Source organism: Cinclus cinclus, chromosome 6 (genome assembly GCF_963662255.1).
Source record: "Cinclus cinclus chromosome 6, bCinCin1.1, whole genome shotgun sequence".
Lineage (NCBI taxonomy): Eukaryota > Metazoa > Chordata > Aves > Passeriformes > Cinclidae > Cinclus > Cinclus cinclus.
The window spans coordinates 25,574,172-25,601,006 of NC_085051.1; the positions used below are offsets into that span (position 1 = coordinate 25,574,172).

At 41.5% G+C, this 26,835-nt stretch overlaps 2 protein-coding genes across 7 annotated transcripts in view; one reads left to right on the forward strand and one right to left on the reverse strand.

The window, feature by feature from the left end:
• Positions 1–11,599, forward strand: part of ITPKA (inositol-trisphosphate 3-kinase A) — a 39,215-nt gene extending 27,616 nt beyond the window's left edge. For 3 of the 6 annotated variants that reach the window (XM_062495768.1, XM_062495769.1, XM_062495771.1), the window contains 4 exons: positions 53–257; positions 5,314–5,415; positions 6,492–6,563; positions 7,446–11,599. In XM_062495768.1, the coding sequence (XP_062351752.1) occupies positions 53–257; positions 5,314–5,415; positions 6,492–6,563; positions 7,446–7,649 (583 nt within the window). In that variant the 3' untranslated portion in view covers positions 7,650–11,599. The other 3 variants (XM_062495772.1, XM_062495770.1, XM_062495773.1) reach the window with 3 other exon arrangements.
• Positions 11,600–16,967: 5,368 nt separating this feature from the next.
• LTK (leukocyte receptor tyrosine kinase) overlaps positions 16,968–26,835 on the reverse strand; it is a 56,835-nt gene continuing 46,967 nt past the window's right edge. Inside the window, 7 exon segments of the mRNA XM_062495365.1 lie at positions 16,968–17,741; positions 18,374–18,464; positions 18,807–18,941; positions 20,854–20,955; positions 21,537–21,629; positions 23,941–24,038; positions 25,246–25,375. Of these exon segments, the coding sequence (XP_062351349.1) occupies positions 16,968–17,741; positions 18,374–18,464; positions 18,807–18,941; positions 20,854–20,955; positions 21,537–21,629; positions 23,941–24,038; positions 25,246–25,375 (1,423 nt within the window).

Here is a 26,835-nt window from a genome sequence, read left to right on the forward strand (position 1 = left end):
AAAAAAAAGTTGAGGAAGTCCGTAAGGATGTGTTGGGTTATGATGTTTGCAGAACATACCTGGAGGAAGAGTTGACTAAGGCACGAGAGAAGCCAAAGCTGCGTAAGGACATGTACAAGAAAATGATTGAAGTGGATCCTCTTGCTCCCACTGCTGAAGAGAACGCCCAGCATGCTGTTACCAAACCCCGGTACATGCAGTGGAGAGAAACCATCAGCTCTAGTGCCAACCTGGGCTTCAGGATTGAAGGAATTAAGGTAATTGTTTCACCTCTGCCTCTTCCTGGAGACTGCGCTTTGGTCAATGTGATTTGATTAATTAGAAAGCTTATGCACATCAGTAGCCAGATTTTCCAAAGGATTATGAGAAAATGCAACGAAACCACAGAGTTCACTCTAATGCAGTTTTAAAGCATTCCTTGTAATTGTAACAGAGCGTCAATAAATTTAGTCTTCAAATACACATCAGCCATACTTGAATCAACTACAGAAACCTTACAGGAAGGACTCAAGGAGGTACATAGTGCAGATAGAATGAAAATGAGACTCTTGTAAGGAGGAATTCAGAACAGAAATATTAACTTCCTCTCTGCATGCGATCATACATCCAGGAGCTATACATATTTATTCCAAGTGAATCACAGTAAAGTGGTTTTGTTGCAGTTACACTTATTGGCAAGGCATGTTAAAACCATTTGCTTAGATACTGCTTGGGATGAAGGAAACCACTTTTCCTTTTAAATAAATTATGAGATCCAGTATAGATGGAGCTGGAATAAAGCCAGAACAATCCAGAATGAAATTTCTCCATCAACCAAGTCCATCTGCTGTTCTTGATGGATAAGTTTGTGCCCCTGTACCATTCATAGGATACTACCTTATAGGCACAGTAGAACCTTGGCAATTTTCTTTCCTACCCGTTACTTACTTATCTTTTATAAAACCACAGAATGGCCTGGGTTGGAATGTACATTAAAAATCATGTAGTTCCAACCCCTGTGCTGTGGGCAGGGATGCCTTCCACTAGACCAGGTTGCTCAGACTCCATCCAATCTGGTCTTAATTCAAGGGATGGGACACACACAACTTCTCTGGGCAGCTCTTCCAGTGCCTCACCCTTGCAGTGAAAAGAATTGTTTTCTAATACCTATTCTAAACTTACACTTTTAACAGTTCCCCTGTCCTGTTACTGCTGCTCTTGTAAAAAGCCCCTTTCCATCTTTCTTGTAGGCTCCTTTCAGGTACTGGAAAACCACCAGCCTTTTCTTTTCCAGGCTGAAAAACACCAGTTCACTCAGTCTTTCCTCATAGGACAGGTTTTCCATCCCTTTAATCAATTTGGTAGCCTCCTCTGGACTTGTTCCAACAGGTCCATGTCTGTCCTGTGTTGGGGGACCCCAGAGCTGGATGAAGCACTGCAGGTGGGGTCCCATGAGAGAGGAATAGAGGGGCAGAATCCCCTGCCTTGCCCTGCTGCCCACACTGCTTTGGATACAGCCCAGGACGCATTTGGCTTTCTGGTCTGTGAGAGCACATTGCTGGGTCATGTCCAGTCTCCTATTCACCAGCACTCCCAGGTCCTTCTCAGCAGGGCTGCTCTTAATCTGTTTGTCTCCCATCTTGGATTGATACTGGAGGCTGCCCTGACACAGGTGCAGCACCTTGCACTTAAACTGTGGGCATCCTACCACCTACCTTCGAGCCTGCTTATACCCCTCTGGATGGCATCCCATCCTTCAGGTGTGTCAACTGCACCACTCTAGCACCTGGATTAGTTTTGTTTCCATTTCATAATTCAAGAGAATTCAAGAGAATTCCAATCTCACAATTCAATATAGAAATAAAGTATAAAAGACAGTGATGCTGATGAACAGAGGCTCTTTAAATACCTCTTTCTTCTCTCCTTCACTTTGTGTCTTCTCCCTTCCTTATTCACAGATTCTCCTGCTGTGATACATGAGCTGGGGCTTCCAGCTCATGCAGTGCTGGCCCCCTGTGTGGTGTGCCACCCACTCCTGGCTGTTTGACACAGGCATCCTGATGCAGGAACGGTGGGTGGTAGATGAGTAGATGATCTGGCTCCAGTCCAGCCAAAACACTGGATCCTGTCTTGCCCTTTAGCCAACTAATGATGTTATCAAGATACATGTTTTATTCCTAGACAGCTTAGGCCTTTGTATGCTTCTCTGTGTAATGGAATCGGAAACTTAGATGATCTTGAGAACTTTCATGTGTGTTCTTAGGAAGGTAGTTGGTAAGTGAAGATGTACAGATTTGAGTCCCAGAGAGTGACTGAGCTAAGGGAGAACAGGGGAGCTTCAGAAAAACCTCCTGGCTTGTTCTTTGTGGATTTGTTGGTTGTCAGAGATAGGAGCAGTGACACACGTACTGTGTAGTGTTTCCCTCTGTGGAGACACTGCTGGAACTATGCCCAATGTGAATACTTAATCCTTGGCTGAGCACAGAAAATACTATGGAGCATATTCCCTTTCTCTCTATCTCTCTGTGCTGTTATGAGGATTGTAGGTATCATTTTAAATTTTCTTTAGATGGAGGAAAGGTGGCAGAAACTGTATTGTTCAGACAGTGCAGGTGGTCACTACTCCCCACATTGTTCTACTAAAAGTGAACTGTAGATTCAGTTCTTGTATTTTTGCAGAAAAGCAAAGCCATTCTGCAGGGATCCTCGTTTTGGCAGGAAAGCCTGGAAAGAGTCACTGGTGCCAGCTAGTGGTTGACAGGAATAAGGGGATGTTCTCCCTGATAGAACTGATAACTACTGGAGTTAGCTGATAAGGTATGTTGGGTTTGGTCATTCCTGCCCTGTGGCTGCTGGAATAAGAAGCAAAAGCAAAGAAAGTGAAATCATATAAGCCCTTCTGTGAACTGGCTGCTGATAAAGGAGATGTGATTCACTGTAAGTGTTCCTGCAGTAGGCGGAACTACTTTTCTCTTTGGGTTGATCCATTTCTCTTCCTTGCTTCTCAATCTCTGGAATCAAGTCAGGTTTATTTATGAGATTCGTCACTGCTCCTCCTATCAAAAGTATTTTGAACCATTTGGTTTCCCTGCAGTTGGAACCTGTTCCTCAGTATCTTGCACCTGCCCGATTCCAAATGCACATTTCCTCTCTGGCAAAGGCTGTCTGAAGGCCTGGCATTGCAAACATTTTCTCTACAGTACTAAGCTACTAATGCCTGGGGCTGAGAGTTGGGATTTGTGTCTTCCTATTCTGTCAGTGAATGTCTGTGCAATTTGAAAAGTTACTTCTTCCTTTGGTACTATTCCTTTTGCTGTAGATCAGGGATAGCTATTTTCCCAGGAGGATATCGTATTTGGTTAATAAATCTTTGTGAATCCATTAAGTTAACCCAGAACCCTTTAAGGGAAGTCTGCAGAGAGCTCTGAGCCACATGGTTTAAGATGGATAGCACTATTTTATGGAGCTGTGACACCTGCCTTCCGATGAGCCATGTCACTGTCACATCTAATGAGAAGTGTTGCAACTGGTGCATGAGCTGCACTGTGTGACAGTCTACTCTGCTGTGCAGGAGTGTATGGGGAGTCCTTAGCAAAGGTATGACTTCAAGGAGTGAGTCAGGCAAGTGCCACCTGAGGATCAAGTACATCCAGAGCTGTTGTAGAGCCCTGTTTAAAATACTGGGGTGGTGCCATTCAAGCTCTGGATGTTTACAGCAAGTAGAGCCAGGCAGTAATTATGTTTCCTGCCACGCTCTGGAAAGGAGAAAAATCATAAAAGTGTTTCTCAGCCACAGGGGAAGCAAGTAACTGGTTTGTCCAGACATAGGAAGTTAGAAAGGGAACACCAAGCAGCTATTCCAGACATTGCTCTACAATCTGCAGCATAGGGAGAAATTATTTTGGTAACAACCTTACTCCAGTGAAGAGGTACAAGATGAAGTTCCAAATTTCTGTGTGCTGTTGAGTATTATCACGCATTAGATCAGATGGCTTCTAACTTTCCCTGCCTACCTGCTGAACTGCTCTGGCATAACTTGCACATCTCATCAGGCTGGCAATGCTGCACTTGTATCTGTCCAACAGCCTTAGAATAAAATTCTCTTGTGTCAGAGATCTGGAGTTTTAGCATTATTGAATTTTTTTCATATATACATTAGAAACTATGTTCAACTGTGGAGTAAATATTGTTTCACCTGCTGAGACTGGACTTGAATTTGTCATTTTGGTGCAGTGACTTAACATGTAGGAGACAATGTATTTATGATATGCTGATGTACTCACAATGAAAATGAGGGATTGGACTGATAGAGGAATGGAGAGGAAAATAGTTTGATAGTCTTGCAGGCTTTTAGTGGATTTTTGTTACCAACTGTAATATTTGCTGTGTTTTACATGCATATCCTAAAATCTCCTGTTTGTGTCTCTTGAAATAAGAGGGATGCTCTTGGACACATGCATATTCGTGTATTCTGTGTTTGCAGATACCTCCAATTCATGTACTGCTCTTATTTACTTGTAGCTCCAGAAGCACATAAAAATACTCATTTTTTTTTCAGTAGCAGGACACTTCTGTACTGAATCTAACTGCTAGCACAAAAATACTCTGAATTTCTCCAGGACATGCTTGGAACAAGTATGCCTGCACTGTCCTTTGCCAAAATTCACTTACCTGCTTTCTCACTGCTAGCATAGCGAATCCCAGTTTGTTCCTGCCTGCAGCAGATTTCTGTTCTGTGAATTCTGGTAAAATTGTATCACGTTATCACATTATATGTTCAAAGGTATGTTTGAAACTGAATCCTAACTCTGATTCTTTGATTTTTCCATTGAAAGACAGAAACCGCAGCAAAAAACAAACAACAGAAAACAAAATCCTCACCAAAAACCCAAAGGAAACCCCTAAACTAAAAGGACTAGTAAAATTTGGTTTGAAAATGTTACCTCACACCCTCAGCCAGGGTTTCACTAGCCAGACAAGAGTACAACCAAAGAGGTCTCTGTGGTTTTCCCCACTAAACTTTGCACTGCTAGCACTGATGTGAGAAAACACTTCTGCAAGCTGGTAATAACATGAATTGTTTCTTGTTTTATTTTCACTCATACTCAACAGAGAATGAACTGCCAGTGTCATTTAAAGCTATCCAATCAGGTTTTGTAACTCTTCTTCTTGCTTTGTTTATTTGTTCTCTTCCTGTTCAGCTTACTTACTCTACCAGATGTACTTTCATCTGGTTAGCAAGGGCTGAGCTGTTGCTGGTTCAAGAGGATTGAGCGATGAGAGGAATGATATGTGTGCAGTATAAATAATCTCTCTGTGTGTGGTTTTGTGCAGAAAGCAGATGGAACATGTAACACAAACTTCAAAACTACAAAGACACAGGAGCAAGTTCTACAGGTTTTTGTGGAGTTCATTGAGGGCAACACAACTATTCTGGTGAGTCTGAGATCTTCAGGTGCACTGATCTTAGACCAGTGGTCTTGCTTCAGGGCCATGCTTTCTTTGGTACAAGAAATAGGAATTAGAATGCCAAGGGGGTAAGTGGTTTTGACTTCCAGTCAAAACCAGGAGATGGGGTGGACACGTGGACTTGGTGGGTTGTGAGAAGTTGACTGAGACCAGTTTTGTCAGCTCTTGCCATGAATTGATCCCAAATGCCTTATGCTTTCAAAATGTCATTCAAACTAACTAACTTACGGCTTGCCATCAGCTTCGGCCGTGGGTGTTAGATGCATTAGATGGGTGATATCTAAGAAAGGATTGTGTTGGCAGGAAAACCTGTGATTTGGGAATTCAGTCTGGAGAGGATACAACCAGAGCGTGGAGGCAGGAGGTGAGATTGGTGACTAGCTGTTCTCCCATGTGTGAAACTCATCTCAAAGAGGAATTCCTGTGTGCTAATTCATGGGTAGCACAGCAGGCATGTGGTAGATGGCATAACACATCTCTCATCTTTGGAACTTCAGAAGATGCTGTAATGGTTTGCTGCAGTATGGAAGTCATTATGAAGGCAGATTAGCCCTTCAAGAGGAGCATGCTTGGTAGCTCAGGGCAGCATTAAAAATCTGCACTAGAGCTTTATATATTAGGCCTTGATTTTTTTATCCCCCCCTCTGCCCCCACCATGGTTGGAGCTCCTTGTTTCTCTAATACAATTTCTCTTTTTCCACTTTGGGGAACTGGATGATATTTAATTCCTTGAAAACTTTTTCGCTTTATTAAGAAAAAAAAAAAAAAAACGGTTGCAGAAAGCCTCATGACATCCAAGTCAAGACAGATAAATATGCTTGGTGTAACACATGGAGCAGATGAACTCCAGTCTGTTAAATCACTAGGAAAGCTTGAAATGTATTTTCAGATTGATTTTCAAATTATGAACCTGTTGTTTTGAAGGACCTTTAGCCTAAAATGAATATGCTCTCCTTATTATACTGACTCTTGCAAACAGATTATTCAGTTTTCAATGAAATGTTGATGGGTTGTTTTGGGGTTTTTTCCTCCTCTTCCTCCAGAAAAAATACCTCAAACGTCTGCAGGAAATTAGTGTCATTCTTGAATCCTCAGACTTCTTCAAGCGACATGAGGTGAGCAGTGAGTGTAAAGCTGTGGAGGTACATTGCTTCTTCATTTCAGTGAAGTACACATTCAGGTGTACTTCAGAACAGCCTACTGTATGAGTAAAGGGGTTTTGTAGGAGAAAGCTAATACATGTTGACAGCACAGATACCACAAAGGCTTCACCACAATGATACAGAATATTAAACTAGTTGAGGAGTAGTAAATCCTCCTGTCTTTATGACATCCCAGCATTTGCAGCTCTGGACCACTGCATTGAATAGTTTATTAGTACGAGTTTCCTATGGTTGCTCTAACCCAGATGTGCTCCAGTGGGAATATTTACAGGGGAATGCTAACATGGAAGTTTGCATTTGGTACAGTAGCATTCAACTGTAGTTGATAATGAAGGCTGTATTACTTAAAATGGATTTATGTTGAAATACCATTTAATTCTGCTGTCTGTGTTCTGCTTTGCTCTGCAGAAGGCATCATTAGCATTGTACCTTCTGCTTGTTAACAGCTCAAGATTTTGAGATTAGACATTAATTTTCCTTGTTGATGTTCTCTTATCAGTAGAGATATTTTTGTTAACCATGGGTCATGATCTGTCTTTGAAAGGAGTTACTGGCCTTTGATGCATTGTTAAAATTGAGACATGATGCTAAGATGAAGAATTGCTTTTCTTCCTGTTTTCTGCTGAGTCCCATTTCTTATCTGCCCTCACATTTGTACCTTACTGATTGATATGGTTATGCAAATGGGGCATCTAAGTCATCAGTGTGTAAGTGCAGCCCAAAAGTCTGTTGGGTCATAGGTGAGCTGAGATCATCTTTTTAGCAGGAAGCATGAATTAGTGGGGGAGGGCTGAAGATGTATGTTTAACTACGTTGTCTCGATCTGTCTTCCAGGTTGTAGGAAGTTCACTACTTTTTGTACATGATGGCAGTGGGAATGCCAATGTGTGGCTGATCGATTTTGGAAAGACAACCCTTCTTCCTGATGGGCAGACTCTGGATCACAGGATCCCCTGGCAAGAAGGCAACAGGGAGGATGGGTACTTGTTGGGATTGGACAATTTGATTGGCATCTTGGAAAGCATGACTGAAAGATGAGTTGAGAAGGGCACAAAACTTACAGGGCTTCTCTGTAACTTTCTGCTTTACTGAAGTAGAAGGAAACTCAGTTAGAAGGAAACCTTTAACTCCAAACTCCTGAGGTCGTCAGAGCAGAGGGAGCTGCATCCAGAACCCAGCAGTCAGTGATCAAAGTTACTTTGCATCAGCCCTCTATGAACCTAAATGAATCACTCCAGATTGGTCTGTATTGCACCAGATGAACTTGAGACTGGTCCTCAGAGAATGAAGATCTCCATACTTGGGAATCACACCAGCATGAGTTAAGAGGTCTGTGTGGTAAACCAGAATGATTATGGTTTCTGGCAAAATGGGACTCCAAATTACTTCTTAGAGAACCAGGGCAAATGCTTGAGAACTCAGGGCAGGAAAAACCATTGTTCAGGGAACTGCATAGTTTTAAAACCAGATTGGTTTTTTTTCTTCTCTAATTCCAAGCCCTCTTGCTCCTGTGTACACTATAGGTTGGACCAACAACTTCTGCTGCATTATGTTACAATGTGAGCAAGGTGCAAATGGGTGATAAGAGAAACTGGGAGCAAAGAGAGACAGCAGTTTGTAGTGGTTTGATGTGGCTAACTGCTGTTGATCACTTCTCCCCTTCCCTACCCTAGCATTGCCTGTTTCCAACAATGGCCTTGGCTTTTTCTGTAGCCGCTCAGGAGATTACAAATACTCTAGGGAGAGAATATCAGCCTGTTGTCTCCAAAAACGTTTGACTTTTCAACTGGGTGGGCTGTTGGATATGTTACTGAGTTGGAGAGTTAGGCCTCTTGCAGCTGAACTGTAGCTCTGAAAATCACTAATTATCTTTCACAAACTGGTCAGGGAAGTAAGTTATTTTTTTTTTTTCCCAAGGCTTGTTTATTTTTGAAGATAAAACCCCTGTACACATGCACATGCTAGTAGTCAGTAACCAGTGTGATCTCTGAAGATCATGGTTTGACTGTCCCCTAATGCACGTGACTTCTCAGCCATGTTCCTTTTCTCAAATATGATGCTGCCACTTACATGTATAAAGTGGCATAGCAATCAGGGAGGTCATGTTTCTGCATTCGCAGCATTACACAGTGATAATTCCCAGGCATCCTTTCTCCAAGGTACCACCTGTTATCTCTAGGCAGTTTGGGTGAAGGAATGTCAATATATTATATCCTATAGTCCCCATCTGGAATCACAGGGTGATCTGTGCTTCATTCCTTTGCTGTGGTTCAGACACAGCCACAAAAAATTCAGTTTCTATGTTAAAATCAAGAAAGATTGAATTGTTTTCTTGCAAGGGCTTCACATACCTTCTCGGTTGGTTGCCTCTAGTCACTAGAGCAGTTTTTTATATACTGCCAGTACAAATACTATCATTAGTCACATGTTGATTCACATTCCAGGTTTTAACATCAGTAATGTGGTGATGCAGTTTTCATAATGCAGGTAAGAGTTACATTGCCAGTTGATGGTTAAAACCCTTTCAACATCTAGAGGTAGTAATGGACGTTGATCAGAAATTCCTGTCTTTTGCTGGTGTCCTGTGCTCAGGAAAGACACTGAGAACTTTGGGTAGATGAAGGTGACTCCACTTTTGGGAAACTGCTGTTTCAATAATAGTTGATATCATAAGAATAAAATCTCCTGTGGAGTCCAGATCTGGAATAAAATCTGTAAAATTTGTAATTAGAGTTGGAGAGCCTAAAATAATTTCTAAAAGTAGTTACTTTTGGTAACACACTACTGTACTAAAAGATCAGTCAGATTTAATTAATTTTTATCAACTCTAAACAAAACAGGAGTATTGAAAATTGAAGCTCAGTTGTGATGTAGAAGTTAGATGACACAGAGTAGGTATTCTGTAGCAAGTAATGACATGTGGAAATATTTCATCTTAAACCAGAAGTTGTCTGAGACTGGTAATTATTTTTTCAGTTCACTGCAAATTCAGATGACTTCTGTGGCCTCCCAGAGTTTCTGTTTTATATTTATGGTACTATGTTAATGGATTTTTCACTTAGAGGTTTCAGAGTGTTTGCATTAGGTTGTTTTGAAGTGACAGCACAGATTATATCATTTCAGATGCCTCCTAACTTTTGAATTGCTGTGAAATGACAAATGAATCTGTAGTGAATTCTATGGAGTTTAAAAAAAAAAAAGTGTTTCTCCTTTTCTACAGCCAGCAGGTTAGCCACTGGCTAGCAGTACCTAAGGAGAATAGCAATGCTTAAGGACAATAGCAAATAAATAGGTCTCACAGGCAGGACTTGAATGACATTGCCTTTTTTATGAGACTGCTATTGCAAGCTGCCCTACCATAATTAAAAACAATTATACAAGTTAGAAATAAGATGAGGAGATTAGTCTTCAGAGTTAAATTTCTTTCCTCTGTTATGACGTATGTGAATCTTTTGCACCAATATAACCTGTTTTCTGGAGGGGAGATCTAAACAGTAGAGGCTGGTGCTCAAATGTCAGTTGAGAGTTCAAAACAAGCTTTTAGAATGACTATCCAGTTCTAAAGGAGAATTGGAACAATGTGGTAGCAGTAGCTTCAGAGAAAACAACTGCTGGTAGCACCTGGCTGGTTTTGCAGTATATGGTCCTGGGAGAAAACATGGAGAAGGTTAGTTCCACTGGAAACATCAGGGAAAAAGGAAAATCTCTGCTATAGCAGACACTGCTCTGGAAACTCATTCTAGATGGTGTATAGTTCTAGGAAGTTAGTTTTGAAATGGCTCTTTGTCTTGCAAGGGGAATAGAAAGAAAGAAATCACAATCAGATGTTGATGTTACGGGAAAGGAGAGAAGAAGGCAGCTTTTCATAGCAAACTGTGAGTGTAGGACTTCATCTGAGCCCTGGAAAGCTCTAAGGAGCTGAAACTGTGAGCTCAAAAGCAAGCTGCCCCAGGGTAAGTTTTAGATTCCTTGTTTCTCATCAGGTGGCCCAGAGCACCTGTCTATGGACACACACTTGCTAGTGAGAGGAAGCAGCATGGCCTTCTTTCACTATGGGGTAAGTTCTGTTCAATAAGTTTATATTTACCAGAGGGTCAATATGGTGCATGTGCAAAGGCATATAACACAGGGGGAGCTGATGCATGGTAACCACAGAATTTGTTCACATGCAAGTCCAGAATGTCGTTCATTAATGCATCTGCTGAGATAGCACCTCACTCCAGAGACACTGAGCACCTGTGATTCCACAGCAGGGTCAGAGATGCTGGCCTAGAGGCACTGTGGTGCTGAACAGATAACCTCTGACTTAGGTTCCAAGGTCTTTAAACTCACTAGTTAGGTGCAGCAGTGCTGTAGCTGCTGCATTCATGTGTGAATTGAGAAGGAGGGCTAGGACTTCTCTCCCTCAGCTTCATCATTGATTTTTTTTTTTTTTTGGTCTTGGACTACTCTCCTAGGCATTGTTTTGTTCCGATCTTACAGATGGGAATAGACCTGCTTACCTTGTGGGAATGGTGTGAGGCTGTCCTTCATTAGTGCCTCCAAGCTGCTGTGAGATTCTTTGGAGGAAGGGGCAATAAAGGAAATGCACAGAGATAGATCAGATAAGTTTAAAAATTATGGGTGTTGAGGCCCCACAGAGATACGAATTTGGCTGAAATTTAACCGAAGTGGGAAAACTTAAATCCCTCTAGATTTTGTACAGGGAGGTATTCACAAAGTCTGATCTAGTTCCTGTTAAAGGGAAGGATTTCAGTGGGAACTGGACCAAACCCTTATGTATCTCAGAGGGCTTTTGCTACTTTTTTTTATTGCTGTTGTTATTATTTGTTATTCTTAAGGTACTGAGATCAAATGGCCTGTATCATCCACATGCATCCGTTCTGAACACTACAATGCAATGCTGACATTGACTGTATTGGATGAGTGTTTGTTACTCTGAAGTGTGTATGCTACTAAATAAATGAGACTGAAGGAAGAAAAAGACATCTGCTGTGATTTTCTTATGTGAGAATAATACCTGTTCTTCAAGAATTTCCTTAGGGGAGAAAAAACAATGTATTTCAGTGTTTCTTTTGCCTTTAGGCTTTAGCATCTGGTACTTCCTAAAGCAAAGCCAGTTGTAAGACATCTAGAGCCAAAGGGTGGAGCTTGGTTCCAAAACCTATTATAAGCCTTACCTTTAAAACCTGATTCACACAAAAGCTTATCAACATCCTTCAAGGTAAGCTCTGTCTCAGAACTCTCAGTGAATAGCCTACAGCATATAACAAAAATGGGCAGCAAGAAGCACTTGTCAGACTCGGAGCACTAAACTCTTCCCCTGTGCAGTTTTGTGTGGACATGGGGAAGAAGCACTCAACACTCTAGGAGTGGCTGTGCTTCTCAGCAAGAGAGAGTGTATTCTTACCACAGAGAGTGTGCAAAGAGTACTTATTCAAGAGGAAAACAAATATCCACCATTAGTGTCTCTTTATTTTGTGTTGCAAATATAGAAGCATACACTTGTCTAGCTTTAAATTGCATAGAAGCAGGCGTGTAACCTACTTATGTACAGCAGTCACCCAGCAAGGTAAGTTGGCAGAAGTGCTGCTGTGGTCAGAGACAAATCAAAACCTAGTCATGTGTGATGGGAAGATGGTAGCCTTGGTATCACTAAGGTCTCTGCATTGGATTGAGAAGAGTAGACAGCCAGGAGGAGAGAGCACAGCCAGAGGGCTACAGGAGAAACAGTCTCACACAGCTCAAGGGTCTAAGGAAGTGTTGTCCCTTTCTGACACAGCTGTGGAGATGCAAATGCAGTGGGGGAAAATGTATTCCCACCAGCAGAATTTTTTTCTCTTTCAGGAAAGTGGGGGAGTGTTTTGGGGGTGAAGTTATACTTGCAAAAACCCTTAACAATTTTATCAGCCTTGGAAAGCTTTCTTAGTGCATACCAGCCCATGGGCAAGTTAACTGAGAACTTGGCTCAGAAAAGGGTTGATGTGGGGGGGGGGGACAAGTCTTAAGTCTATGCAGTTAAAAATTGTTTGTTTAAAAAAAAAAATGAAGATGCAAAGCATTTATATGGAGGAGAGCAAGGATTACAGAGAAATGAGAAGCAGGAATATCAGCAAATGTGAAAAAGGAGAGAAACGAAATTGCAATTTCCATTATTGTTTCGTCTTTTGTTAATCAGTCCCTTTTTAAAAAATGTAAGTATGAGTTTGTGTGAAGCAACATAAAGTATTAATGCTAAACACAGTCAAAAACCAACTATATACATACAATTACAAAACAAATTTGGTAATGTTAGAAGACTGACATCTACCAGGAAGAGCAATTTATAACAACCTTATAAATGACTGATTCTGCATTAGGGAAGTGGTGGAAGACTTTTCACATGGATTATGGGACCAAATTAATCCCAGATCTCCAGCTCACGTCATTCCTCTAGGAAACAAAATTGGGTTTTGGCTTCCACTTGCCAAATTAATCTAATTTTGACACTATGGGTTTGCCTCATTGGTGATGCACTAAAAATGTCTCCTTAAAAAGCAGTTTCACACAAGTTATATTTTGCAATGCTAGCAGTTGAGCACTATGAAATCTCTGGTTGTACAAACAGTAAGTTTCAGTCTTAAGAATTGAAGGACTGAACATTGTAGTGTGTATCACCACATTTCTTTTGAGATGAAAAGGTTTGTACAGCATGTAGCATTCAACATCACAACAGGAGCATTATTAACATTATTTCCTTCAGGATATTAATAAAAAAATTCATTATCTGTGAGAAGTTTTTAAACAGCATCTAAAAAAAGATTGTTACACATCAAAGCTTGATGGCAATATGCTGACAGAAGATCATTCCACTTGGGAGAGTAAAGAGCTTGCACAAAACTGAGGTTGCTAATGCAGATTCTTCTAAAATTGCCAGCTCTTTCTTTAGTGTCCATTCAGTACCTGCATCTCCCTATGTCTTGTCTTGTTAGAAGAGACTGCATCTGGCTCAGTACAGCCCAGCTAAATGCTGTTGTAAACCATCAGAGTTTTGTCTTGGAGATAAATAATAATACATGCTTACTCTACTCTTACAGTTGCTCTTCAACACTCCACTCTTGATAACTCTTAGGGATAAGATCCTGGTCAGGATAGAATTCTATCCATCTTTGTCTGTGCACTTCCTGTAAATGAGTGCCTTCATGCAGCTCTATTCAGTAAAAACAGGCTTTTGTCCAATGTACTGGACTTGCACTTTGTTTATAAAGTGAAGGCAGAGCTGCAGCCAAGACTGTCCATGGCACTGGTACTAGATCTGTGCTTTCCTCTCACTTCACTTTTCAATGGATTCCCCAGTTTTATCACCACTGGCCTTTCTAAATTTGTGAATTATATTGAGGCAAATGCTACACAGGAAAAGCAGTAGTAGCTCCAGCTGGGTAACTGTCTGATCAGTAGGGATCATGCCTTCCTCTCACTGGAATCTTGGGATATTGTATAGTCATTTAAAAATATGAAGAGCTGTCTTGTGTCTGCTACTTCATTAAAAGTCTCTGGGAAGAGAAGGTAGTATAGTTAACTTCCTGTGGCTTCTGAACAAGCCAGTATTTCTTTCCTATTGCCACTAGTTTCCAGTTCCTACTACTGGCTAAGGAGAATTGAAAGCAGAGGCATAATAGGCCTGCAAAGCACGGCCATGACCACCAGTGCTCTGCTCAGAACAGACCAGGGCGGAAGGGTGAGCTGGCATCACGTCCACTGCAGCTGAACCAGGATCACTGCACTCTGCTGTGGCCTTATTCAGGGAGGAAGGGGCCAAGTTGCTGGCACCAAGTCACAACTGCTGGAAAGTTTGATAGGTGGACAAAAAAGCTACTAATGCACAAACCATAAAGGTAATACAATCTGAAAGTAAGGACAAACTGATGAAATTCCATTTAGCTAAAATTAAAGCATTTATTTTTGACTAGCATGGTCCAGAAGTGGCCAGTCTGAAATATGACCAAAAATTTTAGCCTTTGCAAAAGGAAAGAATAAGAAAGTTTTCTGCTAAATGGGCTTTTCTGCCTCATCTAACTGAGCTGTAGCAACTCCTGGATATAAGACAGGACAGGCAATGAATTAATGTGAGAGAAGCTAGAGAGCTAAAGCAAAAGTGAAACAGGAAGAAGGGCATGAGGCAAGGTCATCCATCTCCCTTGGTCACTAAACCCGTCAGTCCCCACACTTCTGAAATTTGCCCCACAGAGAGGGACCCTTCTCTTCTGACCATCTGTCATTTTACAGCATGATGGGTTTGGAATTATTTCCACACCATATGGGTCTTTGCTGAAAGGTGACCATCATCACCCTTTGTGTCTGGAAATCATAGAAGGATTGGTGTGAAAAGAGACCTTGAAAGATCACCTGGTCCAACCTCCCTGCTCTAGCAGGTTCACCTACAGGAGGTTGCACAGGATCATGTCTGGTAGGGTTCTGAGTGTCTCTGGAGCAGGAGACTACACAGCCTCTCTGGGCTGTCTGTTTCAGTGCTCTGTCACCCTGAAAGTAAACACTTTTTCTCATAGTCAGGTGAAATGTCCTGTGTTTCATTTTGTGCCTGTTACCCCTTATCCTGTTGCTGGGTACCACTGAAATGAGTCTGCTCCCATCTTCTTGACACCTGCTCTTAAGATACTTGTATGCTCTGAAATGACATTATATAAAACTGTCCATTCTAAAGTCAAAGACCTAAAACTATACAAAACCAGGAACAGATATAAAGTCAGACCAATAAAGCATAAACCTATTCTGAAGATGCCTTTCACTGAGGATGGATTCCTTCACCCTCTGTTTACCACAGCTCAGTAGTGTCCACCCTGACTGATGTAAAAGACAGGGAGTTTGTGTGGTCAAAGCAAATCCTGGCCTGCTAACCCACACCTTCAGACAGTACATGCACCTGATCACAAAGCAGAAAACAGACCAGAGAACCTCTTGCCTCAGAAAGGAGCCAGAGAAGTCTACAAATGGCATCTTACTACACAGAAAGATGGCATATAATCTGCTGCTGTAGGTTGGCAGTGTGACATTCAGGAGTGGTACAAGGACAGAATGCTTCCAAGACCGCTCAGACTTAATCCAAATTATTTGCCCTTTCAGTCTCCTTATTTTGCAGCTTTAATCTGTAAACATCCGTTTAGATCCTAAACAACTGAAGAAAGCCTTAGAAATGAGCTGTCTTGAAAACAAATTACTGCCTTTATCAGCAAGTCTGCACTTGCAAGGCAAGGAACAATTACTACCTGCTCAGCTGTGTGAAGCCAAGTAATGGTTTTAACTTTCTCAAATGTTTGAGCTATTCTTCCTGTAAAAGAGCATCCTAAGTGGGGTTTGCACTCGATTTCCCTTCACTATTCCTCTTCTTTACTTTCTACCTCAGAGTATTAAAACCAAGAACTCCAGCACACCAAATGCTAGATAGTTACCCAGGAACCTCAGCTGGGTTCTTACCAACACAGCACAAATAATTAATGCTGAATATCAAAGTATTTACAAAAATGAAGTTCATTTTAAGTAAAGTCCATTGAAAGATAAAGACAGTCCATTTCTCATCAAGCCATGCAGCTCACCCTTCCTTGAAAAACCATATGCACCTTCAATGCCAGGAGCTGTGAGGAAAGCAACACCATGAAGCAAGCAGCACATTTCCTTCACTGTTCAAAGGAATACTATCTGCTCCACCAGCTACTGCTTTTTTTAATGGTAAATGGTTTGCTCTTCATTGCTTGTTTACAAAGCACATCCTCAGAGAAGCCTGATTTTTTTTTCATTCTTCCTACTTCTTCCAATTTGAGCAATATCTTCCACAAGATCTACTAATAAAACAGATGCAAATGCGGCTGCTATTTTTTTTTTACTTGCCTTATAGTGCATAAGCATTAGTAATTCACCAGGACTGTAAAAAGTTCTTGGGAATGTAGCAGCCTTTGCAACTTGGTTGCTGCTGGCACAGCAAATGTTTTTGGATTCTTGGTTCAGAAAGAAACACAACCTGTGTTGGTCATTATTTCCATCCAAATACTGCAGCTGGATGGTAGGTCCATTTCTTTTCACCTGAGCAGATTGAAAAGGAGTTCTTTCCTTAGGAACTGTATTCTGAATCAGACAAACACTGCCATTGTTCTCCACTTCAAAGCTGGTTCAGTGGAACACATTTGAAGGACAGAGTTGGAAATGCAAGTGCCTGTAACAATCTGGGATCCAGCAGGTAGACAGAGGAAGCAGAACACTGCTGATGTTGAAACTTCACCCTTCTGATAGATCTAAAGTGGAGGAAGTAAGTGAAACAGGAAGCAAGACACACACATTCCCTGATCTTTGGAAGAACCATTTCTACTATACTGGAGTAACACTCAGGTCATCTGACAAAGACAGACCAGAGTCTCTCTCTCTTGATGTTTTCTCTGTTTTACAAAAAGGCTTTTCCTTTCTGTGCAGACTGGAGCTCCTTAGCACAGCTGCTCTGACGTCTGTCAAGGCTGATGGCTGGTACTCAGCACTATAGCACAGGTCATCATAAGCATAATTTACATTGCCACAGGGGAAAGTCTGGAGTTTCACCAGTTCAATCCCACTGATATCCAGGTGAGGGCAGTTACTTTGACCTGGAGATGCTGAAGATGCCCGAGAGCTAGAAGAACTGCAATTCCCATCAAAGCCTGAATCTTCCCGCTCTGGATTTGCTTTGAGCTTGGAGCTGGGGCTGAAGTGACATATATTCTCTAGCACCCATGATCCATAGGTTGGGTTCCAAAGATTTTTTGTTTTGTTTTTAAGTCTGTGGGCTGATGGGTTGCTGAGCTCCATCTTCTGGTTTGAGGTCTGCTGGAACCACGACCCACTGTTGAAATCACTGAGGCATGGCAGGCAGGGCCCTTGGGCAGTCCGGTTGCTCAGGTTCTCCACCAGTAACTCTTGTGGACATTGTACAAGTTTGTGTCCAGCATGGTGGGATTCCAGTGTCTTAGGTGTTGTCTGAGGTGTGAGAGAAGGGCTTACCAGCAGTGGCATGATCCCACTGGAAATGTTTGGGCGCATGACTGTACTCCCTTCATCCTCTGGTGTGGGGCTGCATTCCATGGGCAGCTCAGTGTTGATCACATCAGGGTCCTGAAAAAGAGAGACAAGAATCTGTTGTACCTTTAGGGTGCCTTTCACCAGTTTCGGCCATACTCCTGCACATCACACAAGGTGCTACGTCCCATTTGGATATCACATGCTGTTAGGACTTACGTGCTTCCTTTGAGAAAAGACTGTGCTTCATTGAAATCAGGGACTAAGCTGAAAGTCTGTAGTATAAAATTTCTCTTTTGAGAGGTTGGATCCAGACCTGTAGCTGTTAAATGCTACTGGATGGCGAACTCACCGTGCCATTTCATTCCCCCTCTCCACTCCATAACTATTCAGCTGTGGCTTTTGAGCAACTTTAGGCAAGGTCAGAATATGGACCTTGAGAGAGATCTAAGTAACTTTCCATCATAAAATGAAGGACAATTTGCAATTGAACAAGCGGAGAGCTAAAAGCGTTCATTTGCACAGGAAGAGTTTATGCTCATTATGACTGGGCAGAAGATCAGAGAGTGAGGATGGACACCGGAAAAGAGCCAACACCATCACTACACTAGTAACGTAATTATATCTGTCTGTCAGGACCCTTCACTTGCTTTAGGGACTAAAGCTAATGTCTTTGGATAGTTGGCATTCAATGCATCATCATCCACCTGGATACCAAAGACCAGTACCTGTGTGCAATACTTGATCCTTTCCAGGATGGTAGAGAAGTTTGGCCGATACTCTGGACTGTGCTGCCAGCATTGTGTCATGATCCGATACCTTAAAGTTAAAAAAAAAAAAAAGATCAAGATTATTTTGTAAAAAGTGTTCCAGTATGAAGTGATCAGGGGTCCAAGGGACCATACTTGGTGCATGCTCAAAGGAGGAGTGCAAAAGTGGATATATAATTTCTATGTCCCTGGATCCTGTCTGATTGAGGAGCCACTATTTAAAGCAAATCCTGTACTGCTCTAAGCTGTATACAAGAGGCAGTAGCTCAAGAGACATTTAACAATACCCACCTAACACAGAGGGCAGTCACCATTATGTGAGTAGAAGTGACTTTGTCCGCATTTTTGACACCTAGTGTACCTTGGCTTGTGAGAGTAAAGAAATACTTACACTGGCCCCGGACAGTTTTTTGGTGGATCCATTCTTCCTCCACTGGTGACAAATTCCAGCACTTCCTGATTGGTTTTGCAAGGGTAGGGCATGTAGCCTAGAGAGAAAATCTCCCAAAGCAGCACTCCAAAGGACCTGTGTCAGAAACCAGGCAACAATACCAATCAGGTCTCATTTGTGCTCCACAAACCTAACTTGTAGCTGTGAAGGCAACACCACAAGCAATGGCCTTTCAAAGCTGCAGTCCAATCCTTATTTACATAAAAAGACACCCCAATCAATCAAAATCTTTGCTCAAGCTCCAAAACAAGTTTTGCAGAGGTTTCAAAATATTTAATAACTCTGAAGATGTTCTTTCTGCTGCATTCATTATTAATAGAGCAGGAAATGCCAGGGCGCCCTTGGCTGTGCATGGTCTAACTGAAAAGACCTGTTAGATCTGGCATGGATGTTTCTTGCCTTACTTGGGAAAACTTGAGATGTTTGTGTTGCGGGGTACATTTGGTGCTGGTAACTTGGCTGCAGATTGAGCTCTGGGTGGCAGAAGCCCAAGGCAAGAGTTTGGCCTGGCACTGACCCTCTGCAAAACAAATGGAACAAGGGCCTGTGGCATTGCCAGGTGACCGGACACTCAGAGACACAGCAGGAGCCAACGTCTCCAGACTTTGGCACACTTAGACTGTGAGGGTATAAAAGCTCAGGTCTTCCTTTGTTTCCTCAGGGGAAGAAGCTCAAGTTGTTATTTTGTTGTTGCATCTTGATTAAATTATTTTAAGGATCCTGACATCTGAGAGTCTGCTATGGGGAACCTGGGGCTGAGCTGGTAAGGAAACCTTGACTGGTCTGACTGTGAGTGTGTGGGGGGTTGTAGCTGTGAAGGGGCCTCTACCCACTTTAAGCGGGTGGTACAAGTGTGACTTCTGGACTGGCTCCTGGATGGTCAGACAGGGACCTTCAAATGTTTCCTTAATATTTGAAACAGTATTTCAGAACAAGACACACAAGCATAAAATCAAGGAAGAGAGAGACAATGAAACTGAAAGGCAGCAGCATTTCTGATATGAAATGTGCTTTTTTACATCCACAGGTCAGATTGTCAGTACCACTAGAAATTATGTAGGACTTAGACACAAGGAAGTCAAGAGAATTCTGCCAGGACATCAGCAGGGTCAGAATTTTCAGAGTCACTTATTGCTACAAAGGTCAAAGTAATTTCCAGTATATACATGTTACTTATAATAGCCTATTACAGGAACTGTAGCACTTTCCTTCAAAATATTTAGTACTAGCTGCTCCTAGTTAGGTGCTGATAAGCAATCCCTTGTCTTCCGACTTTGCTAACAACTTCAGGAAACTGGGTCAGTGTGGTATTTGAGGGAATGCCTCAGTACAGCATATTGAAGGATCTACTGTACAGAGAGAGAAGCGTTCTTGAGCAGCTGGAAAGCTTCCATTCCCCAGCACCTGCACTTGAATATGCTACTGTTCAGGGCATGCTTATTTTAAAGAAAGGTCCAGTTGCATGAGAAAGCAACATATAAATATTGTTTCCTCAGCAACCAGCAAGGACTTCTGATTAAATCTGCTGTCATTTTATATGCAGCAAGAAAAAAATGTGCAAAAGAGTAATCCTGGGTGTTACAGAGACAGTACTTTACAAGGTATACAAGCAGACCCTGTCACTGATGGAAACTGGGAGATTCTGAAGACTGAGGGAAGTATTTGATATTGGTCTGGATTTTTAACTGAGGCTTTCTGAGAATCTAATCTGCTTTTGCTTTTTACTTCTTGGTTGGCTTTATGTGATACTCTACATTTATGAATAGCAAATTTTTATTACCTCTATTTACATTCGACTTTTAAATTCTTATTCTGGATTCTTTAGCCATACTTCTACTGAATGCAGTGGGAAGACTTCTCATATTTTTCTGCGAAATTCAGACTTATTTTAAGTTTCCTGCTGGGCACACTTTTTTTTTTTTCTTGAGCAGTACATTTCTTAATGCTTTTCAGTGAATAGCAGAAGTGAACAAAAGACATTTATTACCAGGTATCAGTCTTGGAGGTGAAAATGCCCTCTAGAAAAGCTTCTGGTGGCATCCACTTGACAGGAAGCATGGCTCTTCCTCCCTTACGGTAGTAACTTGCTCTGGGAAAGATAAGATTCACAGATTCACACAGCCTGAAAGGGCTTCAATACAGAAAAGATCTTATCACCACAGTAACAGCAGCTGGGGATTGCATGCAACAGTGGGTGCCGGAGCGAGAAAAAGGGAAAGTCATCAACACAAAGAGTGCATTGGATCATGATTTTATATCCTCTTTGCAGCTGAGATGGAAATCGAGGATGTTCATGTGCACAGCTAAAGACATCAAACTTGCCAACGCTTTGCACAAGGTATTGATGCAGCAAGTGCTCTTGACATCATGAGGTGATAATTATGGTTGCTGGGGGATTTTAATTTTAATTTAAGATTATTTATTAACAAGTAGCTAATAAATCTGCCTACACTTGGTTTAGTGTCCACAAGAGTTTGTAGTTTCCTGGGACCACAGTTGAAGTGGATTGGTCCGTAAGCATAGATGTTAATGCAAGTTAGTTAACAGCTCATCAAATTCAGATACCTAATGGATGGTTCCACTGCTTCAAATATCATGAAACGGTTCAAACCTGTCAAAATTATACAGATTACTGAATTACTCACAGAACTGAAATTGCCCTTCACTTACCTGTAAATATCCCTGGCCATTCCAAAGTCACCAATTTTGGCTATTCGTCCTGCTCCAGTACAGGTCAAAAGGCAATTCCTTGCAGCTATATCTCTTAAAGAAATTAAAAATTAAAAATTAATTCTAATTCTAAACTCTTAAGAAGTTAAAGGAATACAGAAAAAGTATTAGAACCAATCCTGTAAGTCTTATTTGAGTAATCTTTACACAAATGAGAAGAGCCCTATTAAAATAAGAAAGAATTCCAGTTACAATGTAATTTTTGTTAACCACAATTCTGAAACTACATTTGAATTATATCTTCTACCCAGCATTTGCCAACTTTCCCCATTCACACCTTCTTTCACTAAGGGAGAAAACAGCATCAGTATCAAAAGAGGAACAAACTCAACTTTTTTTGTTTCAACCACATTATGACAGATTTCTTTCTTGCTCTGTATTTTTAGAGAGGGACATCTCAGCAGTGTCCCCATCAGCTACAGATGTGATGTTGTTGGACAGTCTTAGTAAGCTGCTTGAAAAGTTATGTAGAACCAGATTTGGTAATCTGTTGCTTTGTTACTTCTGGATATCTCCCATGGAATCAATCAAAGCTCCATCTGGAAGCATCTGTTCACTGGGTGCAAGTTTAGCTTGTGAGAAATGGAAGTGATCCCTTCGTGGCCAAGGCTAAAATATTTCTGTTCATTTAAAATATGCATTTTGAAAAGAAACTCATTAAAATCCTAGCTCTGTGGGGGTCCTGTTGACTGCCAAGAAAAATAAATTCATTGAACAGCTCATATGTTTCTTCCCATTGCCAGCCTCAAAAAATCCCTGAGGATTTGGAAGTCAGGTTCAACTTTCTCTTCTGTTATCAGCTGTGACTCCTAGAAGACAATTCCTGCCCTCTAGAGGCCTCTCTACAACCTCACTACAATACTTTTTACTCCTAGGAATCCTGATAACTGTAGTGAAAGCGTTCTTCACTTCCCATCCCACTCTGAGTAATGCTGACATCACTAACAAATATTAAGACAAAATCTGAAGGAAATTCCTTGTATTCAGATTTATTGAATTGTTGGCTAAGACAAAATGAATCCATCACCAGGTTACTTATATTAGAGATCCAACAGTGCAAAGACTGACCCAGAGATTTTTTTTTAAGTCATATGCTGCTGTTACTATTACTGTAAGGATTCTAGAAAATAATGCTGTAGTGATTAACTCAGAAGTTTCCAGTTAGAATACTGATCCTCTCGTGTATTTAGTAAGAGATCCAAGAGCCAAAACTTGTTGCACATTCTTACTGCTCTGTTTTAATGACAGAAATCTCTAACCCTGTTCCACCGAAACTTCCTTATTGTTGCAATATAAAAGAGTCTGAAAACTGTTTTGGATGTTCAAATCATAAAGCCATATAACATATTCCTTTATCTCACCCTCGTGGCTTTTTGCTCCAACTGCTGCTTGTCCTTGTTTCCCTGGATTTCTCCAGCCCCTGTTCACTGTTTCCCATCTCCGTGCTGTGCAGTCCCACATGTAGGTGTGGGTGAGTCAATGCCTGCCTGCACTTCTCCAGGCTGCACCTTGGCTTGGTTAGAGCCTGTGTGACCCTCTGGTGTGCAAGGGCTCTCCTCTCCTTTACACACAAGCACTGAACACAGCATGCACTTCACAGCAAGGAATCCAGCTCCCTGCTATACCTACGAACATTATGAGCTGGAACAATTATTAATGAAAAATGAAGGATTTCAATACCCAAAAAGGAGTTTTAAAAGGGTAACTACAACCTTTATCCCTTCTACAATGTTTTGTTCTTATTTGAAGCATGATATATCAACATTTTTTTGCTCAACAAATGAGCAAAAAGGAATTTGAAGAGACAAATATGGGCTTCCCAAGATCATGCAAGCAGGTCAGCCACTGAGCTGGGAAGGAAGCCTGAGATGTGTTTTTAGCTCCTGTCATCCTTGCTCTACCCTTCTCTAATCTTTGGCTCAAATATTATGGACTGTCCTGTGCTGGTGAGATAGGGAAAGCATTTAAGTCAAGATAGGGCTAGGAGAAAGGAAATAAATGCCTTATTGTTTTATCAGCCAACACAGAGTGACACTACCATCTAGTGGACTACAGGGCTAATCTCAACTGTCTTCACATTGCAGGCACCAGAAAATTAGAACTTAAACCCTCTCACTTGGAACAGAACATTGTTCTCCCTCCAGGACTGCAAAGAACAGTGCAGAGCCTAACTCCTAAAAAAAACCCAGGGAGATCCAGGGGGTCATCTAAGCACAAGCCTGCACTGGTAGAAGAAATAATCTGTCTCCCCTGTGGAGATCAGTCCTGTCTAATCCACAGCAAATAGAAGGTGTATGAGCCTCATGCACGGTGAGACACTTCAGAAGAGACTGTTTCTCCTCACCTGTGGATGAAATGATTCTCTTCCAGGTATTTACAGCCGCAGGCAATATCCCTAGCTATATTCAGCAGGTCCTGCATTGTTAGCGTGGATGGTTGATTCTGGAAAAGGACATTAAATGGTAAGGGAAGGAGAGTAAAGTAGGAGAATGTAATTCATGCAGGGGATAATTAGAGAAGGACAGAAGAAGGGAAAGGGAGAGACATACATACAGGATGGGAGAAAGGTTAAGCGAGTGAGGAGCAAAGAGGAATAAAAAGCAGATCAAAGCAAAGAGTTAGAAAATGAGTAAACTCTTATTTAATCCCAAAAACTTTCAGAAGGTTTCACCTCTCTTGAGCACTGTACCGGAGTGCAAGCTGGCAAGCGATTTATGACCTGGTGTGAATAGCCTGTTAAAGAGGGTGGAAGAGAACTATTCCTGGCTGTGTTATGTGAGTCTAGCAGGTTTAAAAGGTGAGATAGAAGAGAAAAAATCCCCACCCACTTTTAAAGAGTGAACCAATAAATTATCAACAGAAATTAGCACATGAACAAGAGGAGAAAGAGAGTAAAGATGCACAAGTGCACATCTTTACACCAACATCAGCATTCATCAGCTTATCTGTCCTGGTAGAACAGTGATTACCCTCAGGAGCAGTATGCAAAAACGGGATGCTTTACTAGAGGACTTCAGGACTGGTACTAACCCTTCACTATCTGCACTTCCCTCAGAACAATAAAGAAGACTTTATCCAGGAGCCCAGCTTATTTTCACCCCCTTACATAGTTCTCCATAGGGAAATTTTGTCAGTTTTTCTCTAGGAACTTCTTTATTGTGCTCAGGAAGGGTGAAGAGAAATTACTACACTGCTAATCAAAGTCTGAGACATATCAAACCCATTAGGCTCAGCTCTTCAGCAGGTATAAATTTGTGCCTCTCCACATGGTGCTGATGCACACCTGCTGAGGACTTAGTGCTATGAATTCTGATTGTAACTTTAGTTCCTCACGTGCCATCACAGTACACTGAAAACAAAGAAGGTATTGGAAAAAAGAAAGACCAATTATTTATAGTCTAATTGACAGAGAAGTCTAGAATGGCAGGATAGGATTTTACCTCCTCAGTTACTAATAGACTGGAGTTTCTGGCCCTGCTTTGATTTTGACACCTGCTTCAAGCAAACAGACACAGATATCCCGAAGTCTGTGGGAGCTGGGACACACACACAGAGCCTAGCTTGGCTTCAGTGCCTTTTTCCAATTCATAAAAACATAAAACCAGACATTCTAAAGTCAACCGCAAGCCTTGCAGGGAAGTTCTCTCACCGTCCTGGGTCGGTTCTGCCGAAGAAAGCTCTTCATGTCTCCTCCAGCCATGAGCTCCAGCAGAATGAAGCGAGGCAGGGTCTGCAGGCTGACACCGATGCACTGCACGATGTTTTGGTGATTGAACTTGCTGAAAGCCAAGGTCACAGCGCATGGAAGAGAAACACAGCATTAGGATCTTTGCCAACATCCATCCATTCTCATTGTGCCTTGAGATTTAACAAACTGGACTGGAGCAAATCCTGATGCAGTTACCAAAAAATTTTCAGCCATATCAAAATGCCTCTCTGGCTATGACAGCCCCAAGAACAGGCTTATGCCTGGCTTTGCCCATGAAAAGTCTTCAACAAATGGTATGAAAAGCTAAAAGCAAAGCAGAAGACAATTTAATGGACACACTAACTGAAAGATAAGAGTGACATGAGAGCGATAAGAAAGTTTAGAATGCAAATTTCATTGGCATTTGTAATACAAAGTCCTGGTTGGTAGGGATTTGAATGCAGCATTGGTTATTTTAGACGTAGTGCTATCTAGTTTGGGGGATTCAGTTCAGTGTTTAGTCTGCCAGAGGGACTCAGCTAATACCTACTGCAGCAGCTCCTTATGTGATTCTGCTTTTTACAAAAGGAAGCTGAGGTTGTCACGAAGCACAGTAAGACTCAGTCATTAGACAGCAGCGTCTTCCCTTAGATAATCATTACCTGGATAAAAAAGGAACTAAAAATAGAGAGGAAGCTGGGGTAGAGAAAGAGTCGTGCTACTGAGTGAATCAAGGCACTCCTTAATTGATTAAAATTGCTCTTTAAAAAAACATACATCAGTGTTACCTCCTGTTCAGCTACCAAATTTCTTGCAGACTGTAGGGAGTGGTGCTGTGTCATGACATTCATGCTTTAATCACAGAAAACCAGCATCTAAGTATGAGCTGGGCCAAACAATGAGAAGAGGAACCTCACATTGCACAAATTCAAAATACATAAATTCCAAATATTTACAATCAACCTCAACTATGCTACTATTTTAAGGTCACCCTTGATCCTACTATTGTTTTAAGATTATGGATTTCTGTTAATGAAGTAAATTCTAAGTCTGGAACACCTAAAGTACAGGTGGTAATAGAAGTGGCTGTTATCTTTTCCAAGAAGGTTTTACAGATCTTATAATTCACTGTCAGAAGGTCGTGCACATAGGATCTTATAAAGGTTCTGCCAAGCAAAGACATCAAATCAAATGCAGGACATGTTTATACAAAAATGTTGTACCTTCTTGCTCCTTTAAACAGGACCAGCAGAACTAATCAACAGAAGTTTTTGTTAAATTGCAATGATTTTTGGGTGGGATAGAGTTAATTTTCCTCACAGTAGCTCATATGGTGCTATATTTTGTATTTGTGATCAAAACAGTGTAGATAACACATTGATATTTTTGCTACTGCTAAGCAGTGCTTACACAGCATTAAGGTCTTTCACACACATACTCCTCCCCCCACAGTGAGAAGGCCAGGACAGCTGGCTCCAACTGACCAAAGGGACATCTCATATTGTATGGTGTCATGCTCAGCTACAAAAGCTGGAGAAAGAATGAGGAGGA